Source organism: Puntigrus tetrazona, unplaced genomic scaffold (genome assembly GCF_018831695.1).
Source record: "Puntigrus tetrazona isolate hp1 unplaced genomic scaffold, ASM1883169v1 S000000397, whole genome shotgun sequence".
Taxonomy (NCBI): Eukaryota; Metazoa; Chordata; class Actinopteri; order Cypriniformes; family Cyprinidae; genus Puntigrus; species Puntigrus tetrazona.
In genome coordinates, this window is record NW_025048050.1 from 658,296 (window position 1) to 685,958 (window position 27,663).

Consider the following 27,663-nt stretch of genomic DNA (forward strand, 5'->3'; position numbering starts at 1 on the left):
ATGGAAGGTCCACAAGTTGTCAACACTGATGGCAACTCCTTGCTTAAGGCCGTCTACCTAAGTCGTCTCCGTCTCACACGGCTACTCCTGGAAGGAGGCGCTTATATTAATGAGAGCAATGAGTGCGGTGAAACACCCTTGATGGTGGCCTGCAGAAGCAGACATATGGACCCCCAAAGCGTCTCGAAGGCTAAGATGGTTGGATACCTGCTTGAAAGCGGCGCTGATCCGAACATCCAGGACAAGAGTGGTAAGACGGCTCTGATGCACGCCTGTTTGGAGCAAGCCGGCTCTGAGGTGGTGGCGCTGCTCTTGGGTAGCGGAGCGGATCCGTGCCTCGAGGACCACGCCGGTTCTTCAGCTCTGATATACGCCATCAACGCCAGCGATGAAGAAGCTCTTAAAATCTTGATGGATGCCTGCAAAGCCAGAGGAAAAGAAGTCATCATCATCACTCCTGACAAACTTGCATGCGGAAGGCAAATGGCAAAGCAGTACCTACCTATTCCCCCGCTTGCAATGGTAGAGCAATGGAGCTCCACAATCGTTCCCTGTGCTTCTCCATCTGATATTCTTCTCAGCACATCTCCACAGGGGACTCTTTCTACTAGTCCCACAGAGCACATGTTTTCCTTCCAGGACCTCCAAAGTATGACCAACTCCCAACCAACTTCTCCATCCCACCAGGTTTCCCTGGTAAACAGCAGGTTGAGCAAAATCCACAATCTCCAAAGATTACACTCCGAGCCTTGGCTGAAGATCCCACAGTCTTTCTTGGCCCAACAGCATGTCAAAAGCACCTCAGCTACGGAGGAGCTCCCGGACATCACACCCGAAGAAGAAATGACTTTCAGAATGAACAGATTGGCTTTTGATAACACGCCGCTATCACGGCACTGCAGCGTCGATTTGAAAGAAGCCAGGTCTCTGAGTCAAACTCTGAGGCAAGGAAGCAACGTTGAAGGTTTAAGACCAGAAGGAGCACTATGCCGAAACATGTCCTTTGATAGCTTATCATCCTTGCACTCTTTATCCCATCCCAATCTTCACAGCAAAAGCAGTGCAGAAGCTTTTCCGGCTGAGAAGGATCCAGACAAGACTCTTCCGAATTTGGCCGTGTCCAGTCTCCGTAACATCATCCAGAGAAGGAAACTAGGAATGGACCACTACAGCTCCGACTCCCAGCTATCGGTGAGCCTCGGCAACTCTCCAGAAGACCGTAAAGGACAGTTAGAGAAGAGAAAACTCGCCAACTCGCGTTCTCCTACTTTGATGGGCTCCAGGGAGTCTCTTGAGAACGCTTCGATGACGCACTTGCACAGGAGGAATCCCATCAGCTACGAGCGCAGAGGCTCTGGGGCACTTCTGGATCCCATCTCTCATCCTCGAGCTGGTTTCCTGCCTCCGCTGAACCAGCACACACCGATCCCGAACATCACCGGAACTGGCAACCCAGGCAGCATCAAAACAGTTTGTGGTGTAGCAGCAGGGACAAAGCCCTGCATTCCCTCGGCTCCAGCGGGTTTTCCAAAGGATCTCAAGACCAGGAGGATGCTGATGAGAAGACACTCCATGCAAACAGAGCAGCTCAAGCGACATGGTGACTTCACAGAAATCTTTGGACACTGATTGACCATAACAAAGGCATCGATTTGCACTGACACCAAATGACTACTGGTCTTTGAAACTGCAATAGCAGCTATACTCTTCAGTCTAATCGAAAACAAAAACCCTTTCCCCATGCATTCTTAAAAGAATAATTCACCCAAATGAAAATTCTGTCATCATTTACTAACCCTTAAGTTCCAAACCTGTTTGAATTTTTGTTTTGCCGAACACAAAGGAAGATATTTTGAAGAAAGTTTGTTACCAAACTATTTTGGGTCACCACTGACTTTCACATTAGGAAAAAAATGGCATGACATTGTGGATCAAAACAGCCTGGTTACAAACTTTCTTCAAAATATCTTCCTTTGTGTTCGGCAAAACAAAAATTCAAACAGGTTTGGAACTTAAGGGTTAGTAAACGATGACAGAATTTTCATTTTTGGGTCAACTATTGCTTTAAGGTGAGGTCACATTTAATACCGCTCTGTGAAGTTTCATGGACGAAATCCAGTCAATTCCAATAGGAATCATCCTGTGAGCTTTAGGTGAGGTCGGAAGACTCCCCTGTGTAGATTTTGCACATTCAAGTTGATTACATAGAGTAAATCTGCTTGGGTTGAAAGTGATTTTTGTGTTAAACAGTGCTTCATGCATCTCTCTATGCTATTTACATTTCATTTGCTTGTGAAATTTGACAAATGCGACTGTAGCTTTACAGTCAAAGATGACTTAAAAGTAACAATTGGTCATAAATGTGGCTAGAAGTACAATAGCTAAGAATACGGGATACAAAAACATTAAAACGACCTGTAGGTTCAAAACACCATTCAGCTTCTACTGGCATAGAAATTAAGCTTGCCAAAATACGAATTCATTCATGAAACATTTGAGTCGTTGTGTATGGAACATACCTTTGCTTGTGTGCTGTGTTTGATGTTCACAATGCCTTTTAAAAAATAAAACAATTACAACAGAACTATAACGTGAGCAGCAGATCCCTCACCCATTTAGAAAATCTGACTTCATCTAAATGGCAAAACAAAAAGGCTGTTAACAAGCATATCATAAACAAGCATGAGACAGTAAATTTGTATATTTATCAAAATTTTATTCTACATGAGATACATATTAGAAATGAATGTCGTTTTGAAGAACATCCTTAGGTCCCATACCAGATAATTCATCAAATAAATCTGGTTTTCATGAATAAATAGATATACATTATGCAAACTGGTACATTTTAACAGCTTTTTGTAAAGCATAAAAATACTTTAATTGTGATGATTTAATTAATCAGTAACAGTGAGAAAATAATTTAACTCCCAAAATATTCCACAAAGCCCAAATAAGGATCTGAGATGTCTATAAAATGCTCAACTCATTTCAGACATTTAATCTCGCTCCTTCCACAAAACTCATGTGTATCTTAACATTTGTATTTGGTTTGTGACAGAATTACAGAAGCCTTCAGGTTATTTAATATACTAGTCAATATATCAAATAAACCGATTCATCACTGTTTATGTTGTGTTTTATCGCCATAAAGAAAAACTGAATAAAAAATAAAGAAACAATCACTCGTTCTGTATTTCCTTTTCACCGACGACAGTAAAAGTGCATTTTGCAAATGAATGAATGAATATAGGTTTAAGCTGCAGCATTTAAAAAGTAATTTGGCATCGGTATAATCAGAATTCATTTGAATGAAAAAAAAAAAAAGTTTGTTTTGCAGGTACATTTTAAACTCGAATGTAAAATTGTAGGATCACAGTTTAGTGAAAGAACTCAAGGTTATTGCATTTAGAAAACAGCTACTTAATTCAGAAACGCCATCCAGCATATTTCGTAAAGAAAGGGTTTTCATAATTCTTCAATCTGTCAAACAGTTACAGATATTTTAATGCCTGGAGTACATCGAAGACATTTGGCAGCCTTGTTGTTATTTCGCATCATGGCGGGTTGACCAATTTTGAAAAATGGAAAGGTTTCAGATGTGTTGATATTGTTTTTCGGTCCAACATTCGAAGCTCTAAGGACTCTTTGATTCCTGGCTGGTTAGACCAGTGACACATTTGTAGTGTTAACAGATGGGGCTGTTTTTCAGTTTGTCCAGTAAAATGAACCGATAGTAAAACACAGCCATTTAAACATCTCAACAAACGACCTTTAGTTTAATTAACGCAGTGTGAAAATAATTATAAACGTTAAAGCAAATCATCCCATCTTCCTTTAATCTGAAAGTTTCTGGCAAATATAATACGCGGTTTGAAACAATGTCTTCACTAGCTTTTTCTGAGGGGTCATAACTGCATAATGTTATAATTTGTAATTCCAATGGCCTATCAAAAATATCACCTTTATTCAACACATGAACTGTCTGTTCCAAAAATAGTATTTAAGCTTAATAAAAGCTTAATCGAATTCGCAGATGATTTCATCTATACGTTTTAAAAGGCATATTTTACCCTCTGTGTATTTTACAGATTGAGAAAAACGACTAATCATAAGATGCCGTACTTAAAAAAAAAGTACAATAATCAGTACGCAAGACGTTCATATGGATTCTTAAGTCCACGTGAAGCTACTTCATATGGAAACGGGAAATTATGATAGATGGGGGAAAAAAAACGTCGCAGATTCCAGCTCAGAAAAAAAACACCAAGGAACAGCACTTCATATGCTCGTCTGCCGTGTGCAATCAAGTAACGATTATAATTACCGGTATATCTGACATCGTGGTCATACATAAACAGTTCTGTTCGCGCTCAAACTAACATTCATCGATCAGCATCCGACCTTTAGACCCTGGAAACACGACTGAAGAAGCAAAGTTCAGAAAAGCTTGCACGTTTTTATTTTTGCGGCTGATCCAAGACCTCAGCTTTATTCTAAAGGATCGCTAATATAGTGCCACTTCAGTGAAGTGCTTTTCCTCTAAAATGCATCGAGCTCTCCATACCTTGTCAGAGATCAGATACGGAGTCTGTTTCTCTGCATCTGTGATTCATTGGGTACGGATCGTGAAGGTCTGACAGGCTGCCTGTGGATGGAAAGTTCGTAAGTCGCCAGTGTTCAAATGCTCAGCGAGATGTAGAAGAAAAACTCCATGTCCATGGCCTGATGAGGGACGCAGGAGCTTCCTCCGTGGATGACGGGAATCAGAGCCCCGTCCAGATCGTTCATGTACTTCTGAGGCAGGAGGCGGCCGCCAGAGCCAGCCTGATACTCAACCTACAAAAACACAACGAGCGGTTCTGCTAAATATGGCGATTAAAAAAGGCTCCAGGTTTGCTGTGCTTGTTTAAAGGGCCGCATAAAACATCGAAGCAGTTGTGAACATTTGAAGTGGATGGAAAAATAGTTTTAAGCCAAGAATGTGTTTTTGATGCAAGGTTTTAATCCACCTCAAATGTTTGCTACTGCATATAAACGTGGAGGTTACGTGTGAACATAAACATGATTAATAGGATTTTTTGTATTAATATTACATTAAGTTTATTGCATAAAATATTAAACAAATTGGAAATATTATTGAAATATTTTATTGTGGCAATACTAATATTACCAATTATACATTTGTATTTACAAATGCAACATTAGCAATATTAATTCAAACTTTTGCAACTACATACTACATATATATACACAACTACATATATATATATATATATATATATATATATATATATATATATATATATATATATATATATATATATATATATATATATGTATATATACATATACATACATATATATATATATATATATATACACACACACACACACACACACACACACACACACACACACACATATACATGCATATATAAATATATAGCAATATATACATTTAAAGTAATAATTATAGTAAATGTAATATGAATTTTAGCATTTTATATACATATATATTAATTTACACAACATTTAAAGATTGACAAATTAGAACTAGCCATAAAAATCACTATTGCAATTTTACACTACCTCTATTTCTATAAATAAAGGTATTGTAAAATTGCAACAGTAAAGCCCTTAAAGCTGCTCTTTTGTTGACAACAATTTTGATCGTATGAGCAGGTTTTAGCATGAGAAGATGCTGTCACAGAGCAGCACACCAAAATAATTTACCATGTCTGAGTCGGTGGAGACCCGGATCGCGAGAGAGTTGAACCCATTGGCCATCAGCACGGAGAGGTGCGGGCAGAGGGCGGCGCAGCTGGCCGTGGCGATCTCTCTCTGAAACTGAGCCGATGACGTGAGGACGGCAGACAGAGAGACGTCTGAAGACTTCAGCAGATAGAAGACCTGATGATAGACGGGACGTGAAGCAGAGGAGACGCCAATGAAATCCCTCCTTTAACGGGCATCATGCCGTACTCACCTCAGTGCACCTGATGGTCCGGCCGTCCATCTCAAACTCTGAGTCCTGCTGGATCTTGACGCTGGACACTCCCTCTAGAGACCTGCCGTCCACCGGACTCGTGACTCTGCAAACACGTTACACTGTCTGGGGAATTCAAATTGACCTGACACAGCATCTTAACAGTCAAAGCTAAAGGAATGAATATTAAATAGTGGCTAATTAATGCAGAAAACATTCAAGGTCACTTGCATACGCAGCCGAACTGATCAATAGTGATTTATCATTCAGTAAAGTGGCTATCCAGTAGAGTATTGGCATACTGAACCTCCGTAAAAAAGCATCTGGTGACAACATGCACTACTGTTAAAAAGACTGGAATAATCACATTTTCTATTATTATTTTTATTATTACTATTATTAAATAATTTATTAATCCCTCACAGGAAATTATACTGTTACAGCAGCAACCACAATTCAAGTGAAGAACAATCCATGCACACAGACATATCTAGCTAAAAAAATATGAAAAATAAATTACAATTATTACACACTAAAAAGCCTGATAGCAGCAGGCAGAAATTATTCAGTCTTACGTACTGGAGAGATCAAAAACAAGTCTCTTTGACTCAGCAAAGCTGCATTTATTTAATAAAAACGGAAAAAAAGAGTCAATTTTTTTTTTTATAAATAGTATAGTATTCGTGAATACTTTAAAACTGTATTTATTCATGTGATGTTTTCAACATGTTAAGCAGCAAATCAGCACATCCGAACGACCTCTGAAGGGTCACGTGACACTGAAGGCTAGTGATGCTGAAAATTCAGCTTTGCATCACAGGAATAAATTACATTTAAAAAAAATACTGAAATAGAAAAGTTATTTTGAACTGGAAAAAGCTTGCCGTTTTGACAATATTTTTGACCAAGTAAATGCATGCTTGGTGAGAATAAGCCTCTTCTTTTGAAAGCCATAAATCCTAACTGCTCTTGTGATGGTGTAAGTGTGTATGATAAATTGTTGGTACCCAGTGTTGACAGGTGCGATCCAGTCGACCCAGCGTACATTCACGTTTTCCCGTGTCTCTTCCGAATCTGCCTTTCCACAGGGGATCTGAAAGTCGGTCTGGTCCCTGAGGGCCTGTCGCAAACCCTCCATGGTCTCTGGAGGGATCTGAACCATTAACCCATCTAAAGACAAAGAGGGACAGCCTGATTATTAAACGTTTCGACCTGAGGAAGTGTTTGAAGGTGATTTGTGTGACAGCATTACCCTCCACAATGCTGGATTTGGCAATGAATCCTGATGAGGCTTTCAGGGCACCGTTAAAAACCACAAAACTAGCTCCAGTCACTGCAAATAAAAGACGGGGTCCGGTGAGACATCCACTTATTATATTATATAACAGCATAGTATATATTAAAAACCTTTGGTGCTGACCAAAATACATTTGAAAGCTTGCTTTTTCTAAAGATTTTGAGACTATTCTTGCCACCATTCCTTGCCTTGCAACACGCAGGTATCACAACAAAGATATTTGGATATAATTTGACATTTAAAATGTTATTGCTAGTAAGTTTAAATAAGTATCTGAATATATTTGTGCATACAGGTCAAAGCCATTTTACTTAAAAAAAACATGCCTTAATTATTTTTTACAAATACATGTAGGTAAAATAATATATAGTATAGTATATAGTAGTGACAAATTGATTTATCACATACAAAATAAATATTATATATATATGTATATATATATATATATATATATATATATATATATATATATATATATATATATATATATATATATATATATATATATATATATATATATATATATATATATATATATATATATATATATATGTGTGTGTGTATATATATATACACACAAGAAAAATATTATAAAGTCATGAGTGTATATATATATATATATATATATATATATATATATATATATATATATATATAAAATGCACACACACACACACACACACACACACACACACATATAAATTATATACAATACACACAAAAATGAAATGTAGATAAACTTTGATATTGGATGCAATTAATTGATTTGGCAGCCCAAGTATAATGTAATATTTTTGTGCATATAAATAAAATTAATACATATTTGTCTTTGCATTTATTCTGTGAAAAACACTGTGAAAAATGCTTTGAATATGTTAATCCAAGTTAAAAAAAAAAATGTAATAAATTGTGTTCAGTCAAAATCAATGTAAGTAACAAGCCTTGATTGCTTTTCACTTGATTTTTAGATTTTGCATTAAATATCCACAGCACTCGACTGCAAAGGCTTTTAAATTATTTAAACGTTGGTCTCTCTGACTGAAAAATTTAAGAGGAAACACCAAGTTTTTGAAGATGTTTATCTAGAGCAGTGGCTAACTAACCTGTCCTGGTTTTTCCTGGAATACTGTTGGCTTGTGTCTGGTAGCTTCCGTCCTCGTTCTGGAGGCAAACCAAGTGAGAATCGGCCTCAGTGCTGAAACAGGCGCCGAAACTGATCACGTGCTCATTAGAGGAGTTCACCACCTTCAGCATCTACAACAGCCCGGACAAAACAACCCATTCAACAACACAGCAACACTGAAGCCCGACCGCTACACGATTCAAACGGGACTCTGACCTCATTAAACCTGGACTTGGGAATGTTGATGTAGCTGTTGCCCATCTCCATGTGCACTCGCAGATTTTCTACCACCGGCAAACTGTACTGATAGTTCCTCAGATCCTGCGTTAGAATCAGCAAATCACAAGAATGAAGGTGGATGCCAAGGATTTAGCATTACAAGGACTGAAGTTGAAGGAACAGTTAAAATTGTATACATCCTCGGGCCTTCCAAAGGCATAGATATGCTCTGCGGTGAATGGGTGCCGTCAGAACGAAAGTCCAAACAGCTGATAAAAACATCGCAATAATCCACAGCACTCCGGTCCATTAATTAACATCTTGAGAAGGTAAAAACCGCATGTTTGGAAGAAACAAATCCTTTGTAGTTTTTTTTTTTGTAGTCCATAAACCACGCTAACCATTCCTCCACTGAAATTGGTTTCCGTTTCTTACAAAGATGAAGCTTTTTGCTTCGTATGGTGAAAACTGATGAAGTGATGTGGATTATTGTCGTATTTTCATCAGCTGTTTGGACTCTCATTCTGACGGCACCCATTCACTGCAGAGGGTCCATTGCTGAGCAAGCGATGTAATGCTAAACCTCTCTGTTCTAATGAAGATTCAGACTTGGATGGGCGAGCACATATTCAGCAAAATGTAATTTGTGGGCGAACTATCCCTATAATAATACATGTTGCGTATTATGTAAAGTTATTTTTGTGCATATAAATAAAGACTTAAACATTATTGTGCAACTTGATTATTTTGAATGTACTTATGTATTGAGCATGCTGGTTCACTGCTTAGAAAAAAAAAATTATAATAATATTTTTAAGTCATAAACTGAATTGTGGTCACAAGGCCAAAAGCTTGATGAAACGTTTACATTCATACTAAAATGGACCTGCATAGTAGAATAACCAGTAATAAGCCAATTTAGATGCAAAATGAACTTAATTCGCAGAGATGGGCCACATTTTTCCATCCCTGGATTCAGAAAACCCGTAAGTGTACTTGAAAGCACTACAGTCAGAATGGGGACCAAAGAAGCTCTTTAATTCTCAGAAATCAAGAGTGGCTCAGAGCTGAAGTGCACACCGAGGGGTCTCAGGTTTGAGACTAGAATGCTCTCTAATCTCCCTCGTTATCTGTCCTGAGCTTAACCCCAAATTCTGACGAGAAAGGTGGAAAAACAGCTTAACCAAACCATCTCTGATTTAAAAACATTTAGGGGCAAACGTCTCAAATACTGCAACATTTTTAAATTGAAACCACATTAAACCTAAACTTTAGATATCGTCTATAAGGTTAGTAACAGTAATAGTAGTGAGATGCGGTTAGGCTTGATTATGATCCTGTCCTTAACTGCACAAAAATATAAAGCAGCACAACAGACTTTAACACTGATAATAATCAGAAATATTTCTTGAGCGTCAAATGAACATATTAGAATGGTTTCTGATACTGAAGACCGGAAGGATTGCTTTGCATTAAATAAATCTTACCGACAACAAACTTTTGAACACCGGTGTCTGCATTTCTAAATAATGCATTGCAAAATTATATGAATAAGTTCAACACGTAAATGTGAACACGTACTGTGAGCAGATTCATGATGGTGTGTCCCGTCTCTTTAAAAACTGATTCACGGAAGCGCACGCTCACCAAAGGACAGGGATACACTGTCAAAAAAACAACACATCACATGACCGCTACGAGCTAATACTACGTCTCTTAAAAACAATATTTATTACTAATTTTCTCTAGTGTACTAAAGGATGCTTTAATGAGGGCTCACCGTTGTATTGCGCTCCCAGAGCGAGCAGCAGTCGGAGGGGAAACACTTTAGCCCAGGGAACTTCTAGTTTCTGAATCAAAACACCACAGAGGAAGGAGACCTGCGGCAGAGCAAGACCATCCAGCGGCTGAAAAGTTGGAGTGAAGAACAGGACGCCCCCGTGGTCTTTGCTGCCCAGGAAACTGTCAGTGAACGTTACGTTTCCAAGGTGCTCGATGAACTTCCCTTCGGTGGGGAATAGAAGAAAAACACAACAAATATCGGATTTAGTGTTTTCGGGAAACGGATCATGCGACAAAATAAACCTCAAAACTAAATTTGTGCTAGCATTTATCCATTTTGCTACAAATTTATCAATACAGTAGTTAAAAAAATATCTTTAAGAGTAGAAAGAGGATGGAATATGAACATGAATTCAATTAGATAAGACTCCACAGAAGATTAGGGAAACAAATGACTAACTAATGCATTAACTAATGAAATACATGCATTGAATACATTTCTAAGAGATATTCCAGAACATTTTGTTTCAAATTTGCATGATCAAAAATGTTGTTTAGGCCAAATTATACAATGTTAACAATTTAGTCAATACATAAATATACGTGTGCGTGTATATACACAATACACACAATATAAATATACACAATATAATTATGACAATATATTTTCCAACCAAAATGCATTTTTATTTATTTTTGTGGAAAAAATATAATATGATGCAGTATAAAAATGTAACTGTATTAATTAAAACAGGGATAAAAATGATTCATTATTAATATGCATTCATATTTGTCCATAATAATAATAATAATAATAATATTCCTGAATAATAATTATATTATTTCCAATAATAATAAAAATTGAAAGCAATATTATAAGTTGTATTATTGCTATTATTAATAGCATATTTACTATTTGTAAGATATTCCATAAAAATAAAATTATATTACTACCAATAATAATAATAATAATAAACATTCAAAGTAATATTATAAAAAGTTGTATTATTGTTATTATTAATTTAAAGTAAAATATTACTTTGTACATTATTCTATAAAAAAATACTGTCAACAACCAGAAAAAAAATGTTTTTTAAATTGGTTTTATCAATAAAATGTACAAAAACTGTAATGTTTGATGTATTTCAGTGCGGCTGAAGTCATTTAGAGAAAACAGCCTTTATAGATATGGATTGTAACAGACACAAATAGACAAAGTGTAATAAAATAAAATCGCAAAAGTTATTTTGGACGTAACATAACTTCATAAAAAGCCCAAGAGCATGAAAAAAAAGCATGTTTTTGCCTGTACCGTGAAGTGTTTTGTGCGATGTACCTTTCTGTGCATCCTGGTATAAACTAACATACAGGTTGAATACGTCTCTAGGCAGGCTGTTCTCTTCTGGGAGACACTCAATTATAAACACCAGCTCCTTCTGGCCCACTCCCTGAAGACCATTAGAGCTCAGACACCAGCACTTCTTCCCACCATCTTCAACACAAACAAAGAGAGTGCAACGGTGCTTAGCAAATCAACAAGCAGGACATGATTCAATATTTTAAACAGATTGAGATACATACACGTGACGATCTTGACGTTCACCAGTAAATTGGCGTTGAGGACAAAGGTCAAAGGCTGTGGGCCTCCTTCTTCTAACAGCAGCAATATTTGGCAAGCAGCAGGACGTTCCTCAACTAATAAGTCTGCGATGCAATGAAAGGAAAATTATGCATTACAGAAAAACAGCAGCACATCCTAGAATCAGACTCAGCTAAATTACAAGCAAAATGACAGCAGCTTTAGTTAAAAGCATTAAGGTATTATATGACATTTTACACTCCATCAGAATAATAACTTCTATACGTAAATAGTATTTTTCTGCCATCCAAAAAGCCAATAGAAACATATTTCTGAGCCTGGGGCAAACATAATAGTAACAGTACATTCAATGTATTATTAAATAATGATTATGTAAAAATATGAAGTAAATATGAATATGAAAATATAAAGTAAAAATCACTTAATATTGCAAAAAAATTACAAAAATATTAATATCACAATATTGCTAAAAAATATTAATCAATCATTTGATACTGATTGATTTCATACCATTAAAGGAGAAGAAAATAAATTTAACATATTTCCTAAACCTAATTTATTTGTTTAGAATTACAGTACAGAAGAAGCTACCTTTTACGTTTAGAAGAAGAAATTAATTCTTAAAAACATCTAAATCTAAAATGCAATAATACAAAAATATAACAATTCATTATTTATTTAAAAAAAAAATGTATGAAGTGCTGCTTTAATTAAAACATGGATATAAAAAAAACTTACTCATATGATATTGCTTAAAAAAAAGGAAATAAATAATAATAATAATATTGTTTTATTGCTGTATTATTATTTTTACTTTGATAGGAGCGGTACATTTTACTATATAATAGCAATTTGTAATAATTTCTTCAAATTAAATCATACTTTTATTCTGGTAGGTCATTGCAAAGACTTTTGATTTTGTGTGTGTCATTTCAAGTTGAATAACGTCAGTTCATGTTCAAGTTAATTTTTTTTTTTAGATATTATTTAGTTTTGTATACTGATGTTGATTCACAGCCCAGCCCTGGGGGCCATCAAAATGACAACTACCCTCTAGGTCAAGCCTTTAAAAGCGCTCACCCCCTTCTTCCTCCTCCCCTGTTGTAATGAGCAGTGGAGGCAGACCTTCATCATCCTCCGGCACCAGACTGACCGCTCTCTGCACACAGCTGCCCGCCGCACAGAGCAGGCCGTAGTCCCAAGGGCCTCTGAGGGGCGGCCGGCTCACCTCCACAGCGCTGTCAGAACTTCCTCCGGCGCTCTCGTCACACTCGCCAGGCAATTTACCATCAGGCTGAAAGGGCAGCAAATCAGTTAAAGCCCTCGGATGTCATTATCGGTTCTCTCCAGCATCAGTTAAGAGGATTTAGCCGCTCACCCCTGGCGGGTCTGGCGTTACTGGGCTCGACTCCTGAGAGGATCTCCGGGTCTGAACGGACAGTTTGGTGGTGTCTGCGACTTCGCCGTTCGGCAGGATACCATCAGCAAACCACACATGCTTCTGCTCACGTGGAAAACCTGGAGAGAACAAATGGAGAAACACAAACAGCAACTTGTTAGGATAAAGTCTGAAACAAGGTTACTTTTAGCTAAAACCAATAATAAAATGAAATTAGACATACTTAAAAAAAAAAAAAATAAATAAATAAATATATATATATATATATATATATATATATATATATATATATATATATATATATATATATAAAATATTAAAAAATATTTGTTACTTGAAATAAAAGGTTAAACTAAAATTACATTTATCTAAAAATCTAACATTTCAATTAATTGCCATTGCATCATTTGATTTCAGTTTAACTTGAATTAAAATACAAATTAATAACTACTGACATAATATACAAAAAAACAATTTTTTAAAAGAATTTGTTCAAATAAAAACAAAATCTAATTGAAAATATTAATAAAACTATAATACAACTGCTTGAAATAGATGTATTTTCTGTTTTCTATTTTTTCTACACTTACTATAACACAATTGTGAAAAGTTCGGGTCAAATGTTTGATGAAAAATACACTAGAGGTTGTGGAAATATCGTTACAAATTAAAATAGCTTTTCTTTTTGAATATGTTGTGAAACACAATTTATTCCTGTGATCAAAGCTGAATTTTCAGCATCATTACTCCAGTCTTCAGTGTCACATGGTCCATCTCTGATCTATGCCGAATTGCTGCTGAAGACACATTCCTTATTATCATCAATGTTGAAAACAGTTGTGCTGCTTCCTATATTTTTCGTGGCAACCACGATACATTTTATATTAGGATGCTTTGACGAACAGAAAGTTCTAAAGAGCAGAATTAGTTTTGAAACAGAAGGTTTTTGTAACATTGGAAATGTCTAGAATTGCCATTTTTTTAAAAAATATAATGCATACTTGTTAAATAAAAATATTCAAAATACAAAATCGCACTGATCCAAAACTTTTACATAGTAGTGTGCAGTTAATATACCTAGTCTAGCACACTATATGATGGTGTAGTGCATGCAAATTCGGGACGCAGTCACTCTTTCATTCACGAACTACTCGTATAAACTGGAAGTCACTGTGTTTTACAGCCGTAAGAGCTATAACTCCGGCTCAGAGTGCAGTGCGTACCGTCATTACCGGGGTGTTTGAGGACAGACACGGGGACCATGACGGTGGGTGGGGGAGAGTTGAGGGTGCCGGCGGCGCGGGCCTGCTGCATGGGCGGTATGGTGGAGCAGTACTCTGATGGGATGTTGGGATTGGGACTGGGCCCAGTAGGGCTCATCATTCTCTCATGAGCTTGAGCTGTACACAAACACACAAAATCAGCCATTCCTAAATCAGTCTTTTCAGTGTGGTGAATGAAAGGTCATGCTGGGAGAGAGAATGAGAGAGAGAAAGGAACAGCAAATGTTGTAGAAATGCATGAGTTCATCCTTTAACCTAATTAGGGTTTCATTCAAGCAAGAACTACTCTTTTCCCATGCTGCCCCCTGAATACATCGATACAGTTTAAGGTATATTAACTAGACTAATTCTAAACTTGCTAAACTGTACCCGTCTGTCAGCGATGCATGTAATAGGCGCAAGCAATCACCAGCTAATCTCATTTATATGTTTTGGGAATGCTCTAAACTACTTGATTGTTGGATGTTTGAAAGATGATTTTGGCATAGATCTTTATACAAATCCATTTTTGGGATGGCAGTTGCTGCTAACCTTTGAGTAACAGTCCAAAAAGCTTTAGCCATTACTACTTTACCAGCATTACCACTTAACTAGTGGAGACATGTTTCTCCCATGTCTTTTTAATACACTGAAAGACTATATTGGAAAAGTTAGATTGTCACTCACCGGTTCTTCAAGGACTTTTGACAAGGTGTGGTTTTATATATATATATTATTTGCTGGCTAGCCCTTTAGACACTTAAGCTGAACCCACCCGCCCTTTTTCTTTCTTGTAAAGTCCTCTGTTTGTTCAAATTCTCAGGTAGTGGTTTCTTTTTTATCATGGGTTAAAAGTGAATTGTCCGAGGGAGGTTTTTACTGGGGTATAATAGTGTAGAATGATATAATTAAATCGGTGTTGTTATCCGTTGATATGATGGCCCATGCTGATACATTTGATTAAGAAATGAGTTTGAAATTAATGAAATTAAGAAAAAAGTATGAGGTTTCTCATCATAAGTGTATGTGCAACTTTAGTTTACAGGACCCCAAAAACTTTTTTTTTTTTTTTTTTTTTTTTTTTAAACTTATTTAATTTAATTCAATTCTTCTGTAAAATATATTTAAACTATCCAATTAAAGTCTCACCCTAAATTACTTACTAAATGTTTTACTCAGACAAAAAAAAAGCCATTATTTACTCATCCACAAGTTTTAAGAGGATTTAGCACAAAAAGTAATAAATACACGTGTGTGCTATTGTCCATAACTCTGTAAATATTTACTGAAAGCTCTGCAGCGGAGTAAACTCTTTCCATCTGTTCCTCACACATCTAGCTTTTGGGTGACTTTCAATAGCACACTGGCGAGTACAAACTACTTTCATGGTGCTTTTCAGAGACTGACAACCCCTTAACAAACCCTTTAATTTTACTCAAAGGAAAGCGACAATGTTCTGCTTTTTGTATTAAACAAAAGACGAATTCATAGGGCTTTATAAACAACATGAGTTAATGATGACGATTTTCGTTTCGGGCCATTTTAAGTGCAGCGAAAGAGCAGTTTAAATGTCAAATGTATTTATTATACACTACCATTCAAAGGTTTAGGGTGAGCAAGACTTTGTTTTTAAATATATGAACACTTCGACTGAGCGTTAAATAGCCGTTCACATTTAGAACGTCACAAAAGATTCCATTTCAAATAAATGCTGTTCTTTTGAACATTCTATTCATCAAAAAACGGTAAAAATAAAACGCATCGCTGTGTACGTAACAATATGAAGCAGCAGCCGTTTTCAACACTGACAATCAGAAATGTCTCCCGAGCAGCAAATCAGCATGATCTCCGAAGGATCGCGTGACACTCGAAATTCACAGGAATAAATTACATCAAAATTGCCATTGTACAGTTTTTAATGCTGTTTGATCAAATAAAAGCAGCACTGGTGACAAACATCTTACAGGCTCCAAGCTTTAGAATGGTAGTGTATATAACGTGCACTCGAATATTTTGTCATAAATATCTATTGTCAAGTTGTTGACCTCTGGAAGTCCAAAGTGCAAACCGCATTCAGCCGAGTCATAAATCAAACATTTACAGGCAAGATCACCGAACGTCAGTCATAACACTGTTGTTATTAAAGTGATGGGCAACGAGCCACCAAACCCAACTGGAGAAACAGGACGTCCAGTTCAGCCACAGCCCACACCTCCTCCAGCCGTGAGTCAGCCGCGCTGTGCATTATGTTGATTAAGGCTCATAGATGCTCATCGACCTGATTACGCTGGCACTGCCTGTGACACCCGCAAACATGTCAGCTAGAAGCATGAAAGCCGAAATATGCTGGCTCACTGTGAAACCGGCTACAACAAGACAGATGGGAACTGTGAAGCCAAGAACCGGCAGGACGGAACGTCCTTCAGCGTGTGGAAATTCACTAAAGACGGTGCACAGAAAAAAGTTACAAACTTACAGAGTCAACCAAATAAAACGATCAATTACACTTCGAGCCTCAAGAGGGCTCGGGTTCCGATTCAGTTCAGCGAGCTTACCTCATCCTAAATTAACTCTCTTCCAGGTTAATCACGGGTTGCATTTTAGTCTCCCAGGACGGCGTTAGTGTGCGCCGAGCGAAGGAGGAAGTGTCCTCCTTGCCGTTAAGCGAGAGAGAGTCCGCGAGTGAGAGCATCCTTGAGCTTCTCTCATCCCGGACGGGGCGCAGCTCACTTCCGCAAGCTCACACCGAGTTCTCGTCTGTCCTGGACCAGGCGAACGTCTCTGGCTGCGAGTGCAAGCTCAGTCCGTCCGTCACACACGCACACGCACGCACGCACGCACGCAGAGGTCGTATTAAATGGCTGCCCTGGGCTGAGACTGGTGACAAACGCTCCTCGTCTGAAGATGAGATGAGATGTGTGTGTGTGTGTTTATGTGTGTCTAACTCGATTCCTCAACCCGGAGAGTGAATCAGAGAGAGTGTCACGAATACTGCACCAGGTGGGTCCTATACCACACACACACACACACACACACACACACACTCAAGGACATGCACCAGTGCCCTGGCTCCACCCAGCCCTGCACCAAACCCTGCGAGAGCTGGCTGGCGACTCGCAGCACTGACGTTCTGTGATGAATGTCCTTTTTAATGTGCAAATGGACCGCACGCTCGGCCACACACACTGCACGCCAGACTCTTTTTATAGACCGGCCAGGACGCGAAAATAAATAAATAAATAAATAAAGCCTTGATCTTCTCCATTAAATCAGCCCTTGAAAAATAAAAGAGCTTCAGATGTTCGGTCCACAAAAAAGTTGGGCACAAATTAAAAGGACAGGCGGCGTGCCTCTTTCAAAAGGGACTCAAGTGAGCCAGTGTTATTATTGCTAACCGAAACCAAAATAATAAAGCTTGAATTCAATTAAACACACTTGGAGGATTAAGAACTTAAAACATGCTGCCTTTGTAACGAAGTGAAATAAATAAGTACTTGCTTTAAATTAAAAAATACATAAAAAAGCGACTAAAACAAAGAGAAATGTGAATAAAATCAAGGTAGAGTAAATAAACAATACTACAATAAAAAGAACCTAAAACTAATTTGAAAAATAAATCTGAAGATACAAAAATAAACACTAAACCAAAATATTTATTAAGACTAAATAATAGATAATACTAAGGACATCAATGCCGTTTTAAAAACAAGTTACATTGTTAAACAACTGTATAGAAAAGCCATTAAAAACGTATAGTTAAAAAAGTATAGTAATAATTAAATTGGGAATTTATTGCAGGCAAGACGTGTGTTTAAAGTTTATTGTCTATGCAGTAGAAACTCAAAGACTTCTGTGCTACACGACTGGAGAAAGCAGAAATAAAAGTGATCCGGCGATTGTTTTTCTCAAAAACTTCAATCATAATGCTCTTTTTGATTTTGGCAATACCCTCCGTTGATCCATGGGCAGGAATAAAACATTTTAAAGTTTGATCTGTAGCACTAACAAAATCACTTTGTGTTATCCAGCGGACCGACAATATTAAAGTATTTTACTCCATAAAACACACTGTCTGCCTTTCAATGATCAGAATAACCTTTAAACCGTTCAAAACATCTCATCAACAACTACAGTTTGTTTTACTTGGCGCCTATAAAAAAATAGGTTCATCTGAAATACGCCGCTAACAAAAAAACCCCAAACATAGTCTAATAGTGTCTTGAAACATGCTTAAAATATCAGCGTCCACACTTATCAACCATAACATTATATTTATTACAATTGTAGACTTTATTCATTATAGAAAGGTTCACCTTCAATGTTTTTATCATTCAATTGAAAAGGAAAAAACAAAGAAGTGATTCCAATGATATTGTTTCTCTATGTTATTATTGTTTTATTTTTTGAGTGAATGCCACAATTTTCTTAGAGTTAGAAAGTTTTTTTTTTTTTACTATATGGTTATAGTTATCATTTTTGTTGTCCAAAAATGTGTCAGAGTTACTATCTGCCAGAACAAAATAAAGACAAATTGTTTTCAAATCTTTTAAATTGTAATATTTTTCATATCACAACTATAAGGATAATGGCTCTGAGGAGTGATACCTCTGGAATCGCTTTCAGAACTATTTTTCCCAGCTGTGAATGATAATGTTGTTATTATTATTTTTGATTATTTTACGTGCAAACGGGCCTTTAGAGCTGATTTGTTCACAGACACAACCACGCCACATACCAAGTGGATCAAACAAAGATTTATCAAAGATTTACTGCCAATATCACAACAACAATACAACCGGTGCTTTTAAGCAGCCTATTCTTCCTCAAGAACATTCATTTTTAATCAACCCAATTTGTGTTTGCCACATTACACCAGCTAAAAATACACTATGGTTCAATCTGTGGCAGTAGTTCATGTAAGTGTAGAAAATTGGGTCATACCCGTTTCTACACCAACATGAACCACTGCCACAGACTGTCGGCCTTTTAAGAAATAGCTCACCCAAAAATTATAAATTGCAGAAAATGTGCTACTTCTTGGGTCTTCTAGATGTAGATGAGTTCGCTTCTGCATCAGATTTAGAGAAATGTAGCATTACTTGCTGACTAATGGATACTCTGCAGTGAATGGGTGCCGTCGGAATTAGAGTCCAAACAACTAATCTAATCAACAATAATCCACAAGTATTTATGCAATCGTTCAATGAAGGCATTTCAACTTGAAGCTTTTTGGCCAAAATACAAAACTACCGGATTTTAGAAGGAAGCAATGGTCTGAAGCTGATAAAATCTTAATAGTGGCTTTGTTTCTCACAAACATACAGCTTTTGATTCTCAAGACAGCAATCGATGGACTGGAGCGCTGTGGATTACTGTGACGTTTTTAATCAGCTGTTTGGGCTCTCATACTGACGGCACCCATTCACTGCAAGGCATCCGTTGGCAAGCAAGAGATGTAATGCTACATTTCTACAAATCTGTTCCAATAAAGACACAAACTAATCTTGGATGGCCTGAGGGAAAAGACATTTGCGGCAAAATTTCATGTTTGGGAACGATCCCTTGAATGTTTGGTCGTTGCAAAAGATGTTTTAAAGGTACAGTGCATTGCATCCACTTGAACATATAGATTTTTTTTTTTTAATTAAGCCAGCTGGGGAGTATATCAAAGTGGTTTGGCACTCACCTCTCTGTATGGTAACATGGCAGATGACACAAACCCTGGCCTCTTTATCCAGATATTTCAGTCTGCATTTGCGGTTGCAGCAGTTTGCACAGTACACCTGCAAAGCAGACAACATTATTCACTCGAACACTGGATAAACGCAGTACTTTATCAGACATAAACCTGGAGAAAACTCTCCGGCGTCCTTTAGCCCATTTAATTTATTGGCCCAGTATGTCTCGAAAACAGCAACTCGGTGCAGCAATTCAAGCGGGAAACTATATCAGCGCTAAAAATACATCCCGCTGACCCAGCAAATCCATCTCTAAATTTAGCACCTCCAGAGCAGGATGAACCACACACTGACGTAATGAAAACAAAAGACACAAAAAGACTACTTTTGCTGTCTAAGGCAGTGGACTACAGGTTTAAGGCTTTCCTGTGGTTATAAATAAACTAGAACACAATGGCACGGACCTTTGCTCGAAATCAACGCAGCTGACTGCATGTTAATTCATTGATTCACACTGCGGTTATTTGCCTTTCACCTCTAAAAGTCAGGGCACGCTCGACTACTACACAAACTTACAAAGTCACTTTCAGAACTTGAAGCGAACACATTAAGCGGCTCTGATTAAATTTATTTATGCAAAAGGGTTTAATCTATTTTGTTATGCGAGAAGAGTAATACAGCAAATAAAAAACCTCCCTTTAAATAAGTAAAAAAAAATATACAAAAAATTCATTTGAATAAAAATGTAAACAAACATAAAATAAAACTTTTGTAGGACTTTATTTAAAAATAATACACAATTTTTGTTTTAGTTATTTGATAAAAATGCGTGCACTAACTGGACAGAATTGAAACCGATATAAATTAAAAAAAATACTGTAACAATTCTGTTTTCAGTGCTTCCCACACATTAGACTTTACCTGGGAGGGCCGCCCAAGTATATCTGGTGACCCATTTTTGTTTTTATTGCCATCATCTTACACTTTTTTTTTTATTATCCACCCGAGATAATGAAAGCATCCGCGTACCGCTCATTCTGTGTGCTCAAGACCTGTTATCACCCCCACAGACGATCTCCATTGTTTCATTGCTGAACTTTTAAATATGAACATAATCCATCTGTTAATATGCTCATAGTTTGTTACTCGGTGCGCTAAATGAGACAAAACAGTAATATAGCCGAAACCACCGCGTATAGTTGCTGTTTAGGGCAAATTAGATATATTGATTTTATTAGACTATGTCAGGGTTTAAGGAGTATAGTGAGAGCGAGTCCTGGTTAACGTAGCATTAATGGGTTGTGTTTACTATTTATATTTTTATGTTTTATGTATGACAACAGAAACTTTATTAGGCATTCAGCTGTTTTACAGTAGTTGACCGTTCATAGAGCAGAAGAGAAGTGCCAAATATCAACCGGAAAGTGATGCAATGTCATAAATATGCAAATTAATGTGTGATGTCATCTACCGACAGAAGTCTCACAAAATCCTGTGGGAAGCACTGGTTTTGTTTTTGGTTTTCTTTTTAAAGATGCCGTTTTACCAGACATTTACATACATCCATGTTTATATACATTCAGCCATGTAGTGCAGTAAAAATACATCCCAATACTACTGCAGCTAATTATTATGCATTATATCAAAATATTAAATGTATAACTACTGAAATTTTGTAATGTTAAGTCAATATTTTAAAAAAGCACTATTTTGCTCAACAAGCCTGCATTTATTTTATCAAAATACAGTAAAAACAGTTATACTGCGAAATATTACTACAGTCTAAATATCCATTTCTCTGAGAAGAAATTTTAATATATTTTAATACATCATTTATTCTTGTGATCAAAACTGAATCGTCGGCATCATTAGTCCTGTCTTCAGTGTTACAAGAACCTTCAGAAATGTTTCTAATATTTTGATTTGCTGCTAAGTAAACGTTTATTTGCTGAAAAGAGGTGCATCATATTTTAGGGGAAACCATTATACATTTTATTTTTCATGAACATAAAAGAACAGCATTCGTTTGAAACGAATCTTTTATAGATTTATGGTCACTTCTGAGCTAAAGCATCCTCTTATTTAAAAAAATAATCGTAAAAAACCCCAAAATATTTCATATCATCATCAAATAATCGTGGGCACAGACAACAAGCTCACCTTCCCGCATGCTCTGCAATGGTGTCTTCTCTTGGTAAAGGTAAACTTTTGCTCACAATTCATGCAGTTAGGAGCCTCGGAGTCCGGGACCCAAGGGGGCTGCTTTGACCCCAGACCCTCACCCTCATGTCCTGGTGGATCAGGACTCTCTCCTGGGTATGGTGGAGGCTCTGAAAGCTCATCGTGGCCATAACTGGCATCATATTGCTGATAAGAAGGGGGTTCACAGTTATTTTCATCTCTGTTGGGAGACGCTTGCGAGCCATTCTCTGCAGAAAGGCCTGGCACATCGGGTTCGGCATAGCCGGCTCGGTGTCTTTCAGATGGAGGCCGTATGTTTTGGTTGGACAGCTGCTTTGGCCTCGCCCCTCCGTAATTTGACTCTTCATTAGGGGCGCAAACTGACTGAATCGCAACGGGGCTGGTTGCATTTTCATGGCTAATTGTTTGTGTGGCGTCTGTCCTCAGCGGGCTGCTGTCCTGAGATGAAGAAGAAACGTTGGAACCCTCGCTCTCCTCCAGATATTGAAGAGAACCGTCGCTCTCAGGAGAAGCGAACGTCTGGACTTTGCAGCTCTGCAGTTCCTCATCTAAAAAGCCTTCCGCGTTTCCGTTAAACTCTGAAAAGCCGTCGTCCACGAATTTTTCTGCGCCTGCGTCGGAGCTGCTCGGCACGCCCTGACCCATCAGAAAGGCATCCAGCTCCTCGTCCGTAACCATCATCACGGTCTGGTCGCTTTCAGGAAGGTAATCGTTGGCGATGCCGAACTCGTAGGAATAATTCGGGCTTTCTGAATAGGGTGGAGATGGGTTGCTTTAGCACCGCGCTTTCTCTGTCGGCGACAAGTTGCGCTTAAAGTTTCTTTCAGGGTAATGGCCCGAGACAGCGGTCGCCCTTTCTGTGTTCGACATGATTTGGACAAGCTCAGGTTCATCTTCGGGTGAGGAATCGTGCCTGTTGGAGGAGAACGGAGCTGTGGGTTCTTCTAACGGAAGAATTAACTCTTCAGCCTCCTGAATTGCTGAATTTTTGTCTAGTTCAGCCTCATCTTTGGTTTCAATCACTGCTGCCTGCGGGTCTAAAGACGCCACGAGGGATCCACACATGGAAACGGCCATCGGCAAGCATGATAGAGAAGGTTCCTTCTCCAGGGAGGGACTTCCAGCTAAATCCTCTGGATTTTTGACACCGAGATCTTCAGACAGTTGGTTATCTGTTGAGTCCGGCTGCAGCGATACGGCATGCTCTTCACCGGCTGCTGAAACAGCTTCATTTGTAGCATAAGGAATTGAGTTACTAGCATCTTCCTCGTTCACCGAGACTTCGCATGGAGAACTGTTCTGATCATTGGAGCTTGGGTCTCCAGGACGAGAACTTTCGATCTGATTGCACTCCAAAGGTGTGACGCTACTTAAACCATGAGGGTCACCAACGGCCGGTAATATGACGTCCAGCAGGCTGAATGAGCTATAGTTAATCTCAGAGTCACGTTTTGGCAATTCACTGGCATTAGAAGCATCTACTGGAGTTACTACATGACTCTCAAAGTCCACTAGCAGCTCCTCGTTCGTTTGTTTCTCAGGAACGTCCAGCTCTTTAAAGTCCTCCTGACTATCGGCTTGCTGGAGGTTTGCAGAACCCGTATCGTTCACCAGGTCACACACAGGCTTCAGCGACCGGTCCGGACAAGGAGGAGCGGAACTTTTGATGCCTCTGCTATCGACAGAGGACAGGAGGTCCACACCTGTGAGCAGTCGTTCGTTTGAATAACAATCTTTTTGGTTTGAAGTAATACTTTGTGATGTAAGTCCATAATGCAGGGCATTGACATCTGGGAGTGTTTGCGAGACTGTGTGTTGCTCTGGTATGAAGCTCTGAAGGTCCAAATGGTGCCCAATCATGGAGTCCGGACAAGGAGGACCTGGAAAAGTGGCGGGCTTGTTCTCAAGCTCCTCTGAAAATAAAGCGAAGCATCATATTAATTTATAACAAAGCTGACACAAAAACATCATTAAAAAAAACCTAAAACAATCACAATAAAACAACCTCAATAAATGTTAAGATCATTCTAATATGCTTATTTGTTGCTCAAAAATATTTTGATGCTTCATATTTTTGTGAAAACCATGACACAGTAGCGTAATAATAATTTACTAATGATTATTTCAAATAAACGCTGCTCTTTCTAACTTTCCATTTAAATAATCCTGAAAAAGATTAACATTGTATCCATGACAATATGAAGCAGCAAAATGCTTTTCAACAATAAATACAATTAAGAACAATTATAAATAATTGAGGGCCAAGAATGACAGCAAATAACCAAATTCATATAACGGTAAAGCAAACATCTCAAACCTGCATTGAGTTCAAAGTCATCCAAAAGCTTGTCCAGGTCGCAAACAGCAGCCTTAAAATAACTGTCCATCCTAGGACGGGGTACGATACACCTCACTTACCCCTGCAGAGAAACTGGGGCAGTTGGGACAGAAAGTTAAACGTTAAAAATAATTTACTAATATAAAATGTCTCCATCTTAGCTAACTAGCGAATATGAATACTTGGTAGTTACTGACAGTAACAGACATAATCTTAAGAAACAAATAAAGACAAGCTGTTCTCAACACTTAATTAAAAAGAGGGGACAAATATGTAATCGCAATATTATGAATGTCTGAATTCACAGTAATGTTTTAGGCATCTACTTTGCTGTGATTTATTGTGAAGTGAAAAGTGGAAGTGTGATTTCACCAGGTCTACAGTACAAATCAAGGATTTGACAAAGAACGCATTGTGTATAACATTACATTATAAACAAGAAACTATAAATACAAAAACAATATACTAAAGACTATGATAACCATCTAGGATTCCTCTGTCACGAGCTATGATATCAATCTTTTTTTTCTAAAGGGCTGTCAGTTATTCATCTACGTTAACTGTATAACGTTTACTTTCTGCTTATTAGCCCTATTATTTCTATTTACATTAATAATAACACGAGGTAAAGCCTCTAATTAGCCATATGAATATAATTATCTGCTCACTGCACTGCCAGGAAATAAAACAGCACACCTTTCAAACCGTTTCAACACACAGCAATAAAGCTTTAGTGCTGTCGACCCCGAAATATAAAAAGTAAACGGTGCGTTAGCTTACTATTTTCATAAAGTTATATTAGCTGTTCAGTTATCATTAGCAATCCGCTAACTAGCTTCTAGCTGTTAGCGTCTGATCACACACAAACATAAATACAACCCAGGTGGCCGGAATATTATTTTTTATGATACCGTTGCACTTCGTTAGCTACCTTAACATGTGACATTGTTCAGTCGTCTTCGTCTGTATTCAGGTGAAGTGTTAGTGTGTTTCACTGTTAGCAGCAGGCTAATGTTTTCCTTTTCCTCAGTAAATTCCACAGTCGACTGCGCGAGCGACCATTTCCACCCGGCGCGAGACTCGCTGTTTAAAGGGGACGCGCACTATTTTTCCCCCCACTAAATTATACACGTTTGATTTTCGACAGGAATAACAACAGAAAACCACTCAGTTAACGTTACAGCGTGTTCAGTGGTCTGTACTGTTGCGTAACAACTTCGTCTTTCCGGAGAGGAAGAAGAAAAGTTTTGAAAGCTGCGACTTAGCTAAAATTAAGCTCTTATTTGAGCCTTTATACAGTGCGTGTGTACTATTGTATATTGGTTACTGCACTTTAATGGGGAATGTTTAATTGCATCGTTTTGCAAACATTATGAGAATGTTACTTTTTTTTTTTGCAATATCCCTCAACAAACGTCCAACCGAAGCGTAAAGAATATTCCACGAACGATGTAAAAATGTTTGAGATGATCAAAAACAAGACAACTGCATATGAACTTCTGTTTATGATGTTATCACCAGTCTGTTAGATGCAAAGGTCCGCTCGCTGTAAGCTGGGATGTTAATATTTCAATATTTAATTCGGTTTGTGTGTGTGTGTCCCACAGCAACATAAATACACAAAATATAAAATTAAATTTAGGATTAAATAGATGAGTTTCTATTCATTAATTATTGCCACGAGAAGGTGAGGTGGGCCATAAAAAGACAGGCGTAGTTCATAAAGACATAAACCTAGTTTGCAAATCAGTTATGCAGCTCAATACCAGTGTGTTGTAAATGTTTATTACTGATCATATTTATTTGAGGTGTACTAATACCTTTCAAACTGATCTGTATTTTTATCTGAAGTAATATTTTGTTGCAAAACAGTTTTGTTTTCACCTGAACAACACTACAACATTGTTTTAAAGCAGGTACTGAGCGCACATTCTTCCTCTCTGTGCTTTAGTTCCTCAATTTACTGAAAGAAAACAGCTTGCCGAGCCACCTGAAAGTTGGCCTCTAGTTTATCGAAAGAAGTTTGGGATCACATTGACAGCACGTGAAGAGATGGCTCCTGTTTACACAGTAAATACAGTAAAAAACATCATGTTGGTTTTCCCAGCAAATGGCGCAGAGCAAGCGAGATTTGCAAATATGTCAATCGCATGAGTTTAGGAAAGACCAAGATGGCGTGAGGAACAGCGTCCACAACATGAAACTCACGTCCACCTTCTCGGCTGAATATAAATTGCATATTTATAGTGAAGAGGAAGCACGAACAGTTCCTGTTGTGAGCCATGTGTGGGATTTATTCAGAATATATCTTATTAAATATTGTGCGTTCACTTGTAAAAATTATTTCTGTGATGTTATATTATATTGTATTATTCAATAATATATATATATATATATATATATATATATATATATATATATATATATATATACATATAATATATATATTTATTTATTTATTTATTTATATACATAGATAATATATTTATATATATACACACATTATATATATATATATATATATATATATATATATATATATATATATATATATATATATATATATATATATATTATTATTATATTATATTATACAAATATATTAAATGTATATACCTGTCCATATGATAAAGATCATGCAAATGATGTCACCTGAGAGTCTGAGCACACTGAGCGTGACTTTAGTCACCGGTTTCAGTCAATGCCGTCACTGCACCTACGGTCTTGTGAGGAAATAAATGTTTTTTTAACGAATTACGACAGCGGATCAAAGT

At 37.4% G+C, this 27,663-nt stretch overlaps 2 protein-coding genes across 2 annotated transcripts; one reads left to right on the plus strand and one right to left on the minus strand.

Moving 5' to 3' along the window:
* ankrd34ba (ankyrin repeat domain 34Ba) lies at window positions 1–3,185 on the plus strand. The gene has a single exon (XM_043231633.1). The coding sequence runs from the start codon at window positions 1–3 to the stop codon at window positions 1,627–1,629; it is 1,629 nt and encodes a 542-aa protein (XP_043087568.1). The 3' UTR covers window positions 1,630–3,185.
* On the minus strand, window positions 2,696–26,066 carry zfyve16 (zinc finger, FYVE domain containing 16). The gene is given in 18 exon segments (XM_043231632.1): window positions 2,696–4,839; window positions 5,737–5,913; window positions 5,990–6,095; window positions 6,997–7,159; window positions 7,242–7,322; window positions 8,390–8,540; window positions 8,626–8,730; window positions 10,210–10,292; window positions 10,409–10,633; window positions 11,747–11,902; window positions 11,992–12,114; window positions 13,091–13,304; window positions 13,389–13,528; window positions 14,633–14,809; window positions 20,358–20,454; window positions 22,510–24,464; window positions 24,869–24,982; window positions 25,821–26,066. Coding segments are annotated over 17 exon segments (4,182 nt in total). The 5' UTR covers window positions 24,939–24,982; window positions 25,821–26,066; the 3' UTR covers window positions 2,696–4,680.
* Between the last annotated feature and the right edge of the window lie 1,597 nt (window positions 26,067–27,663).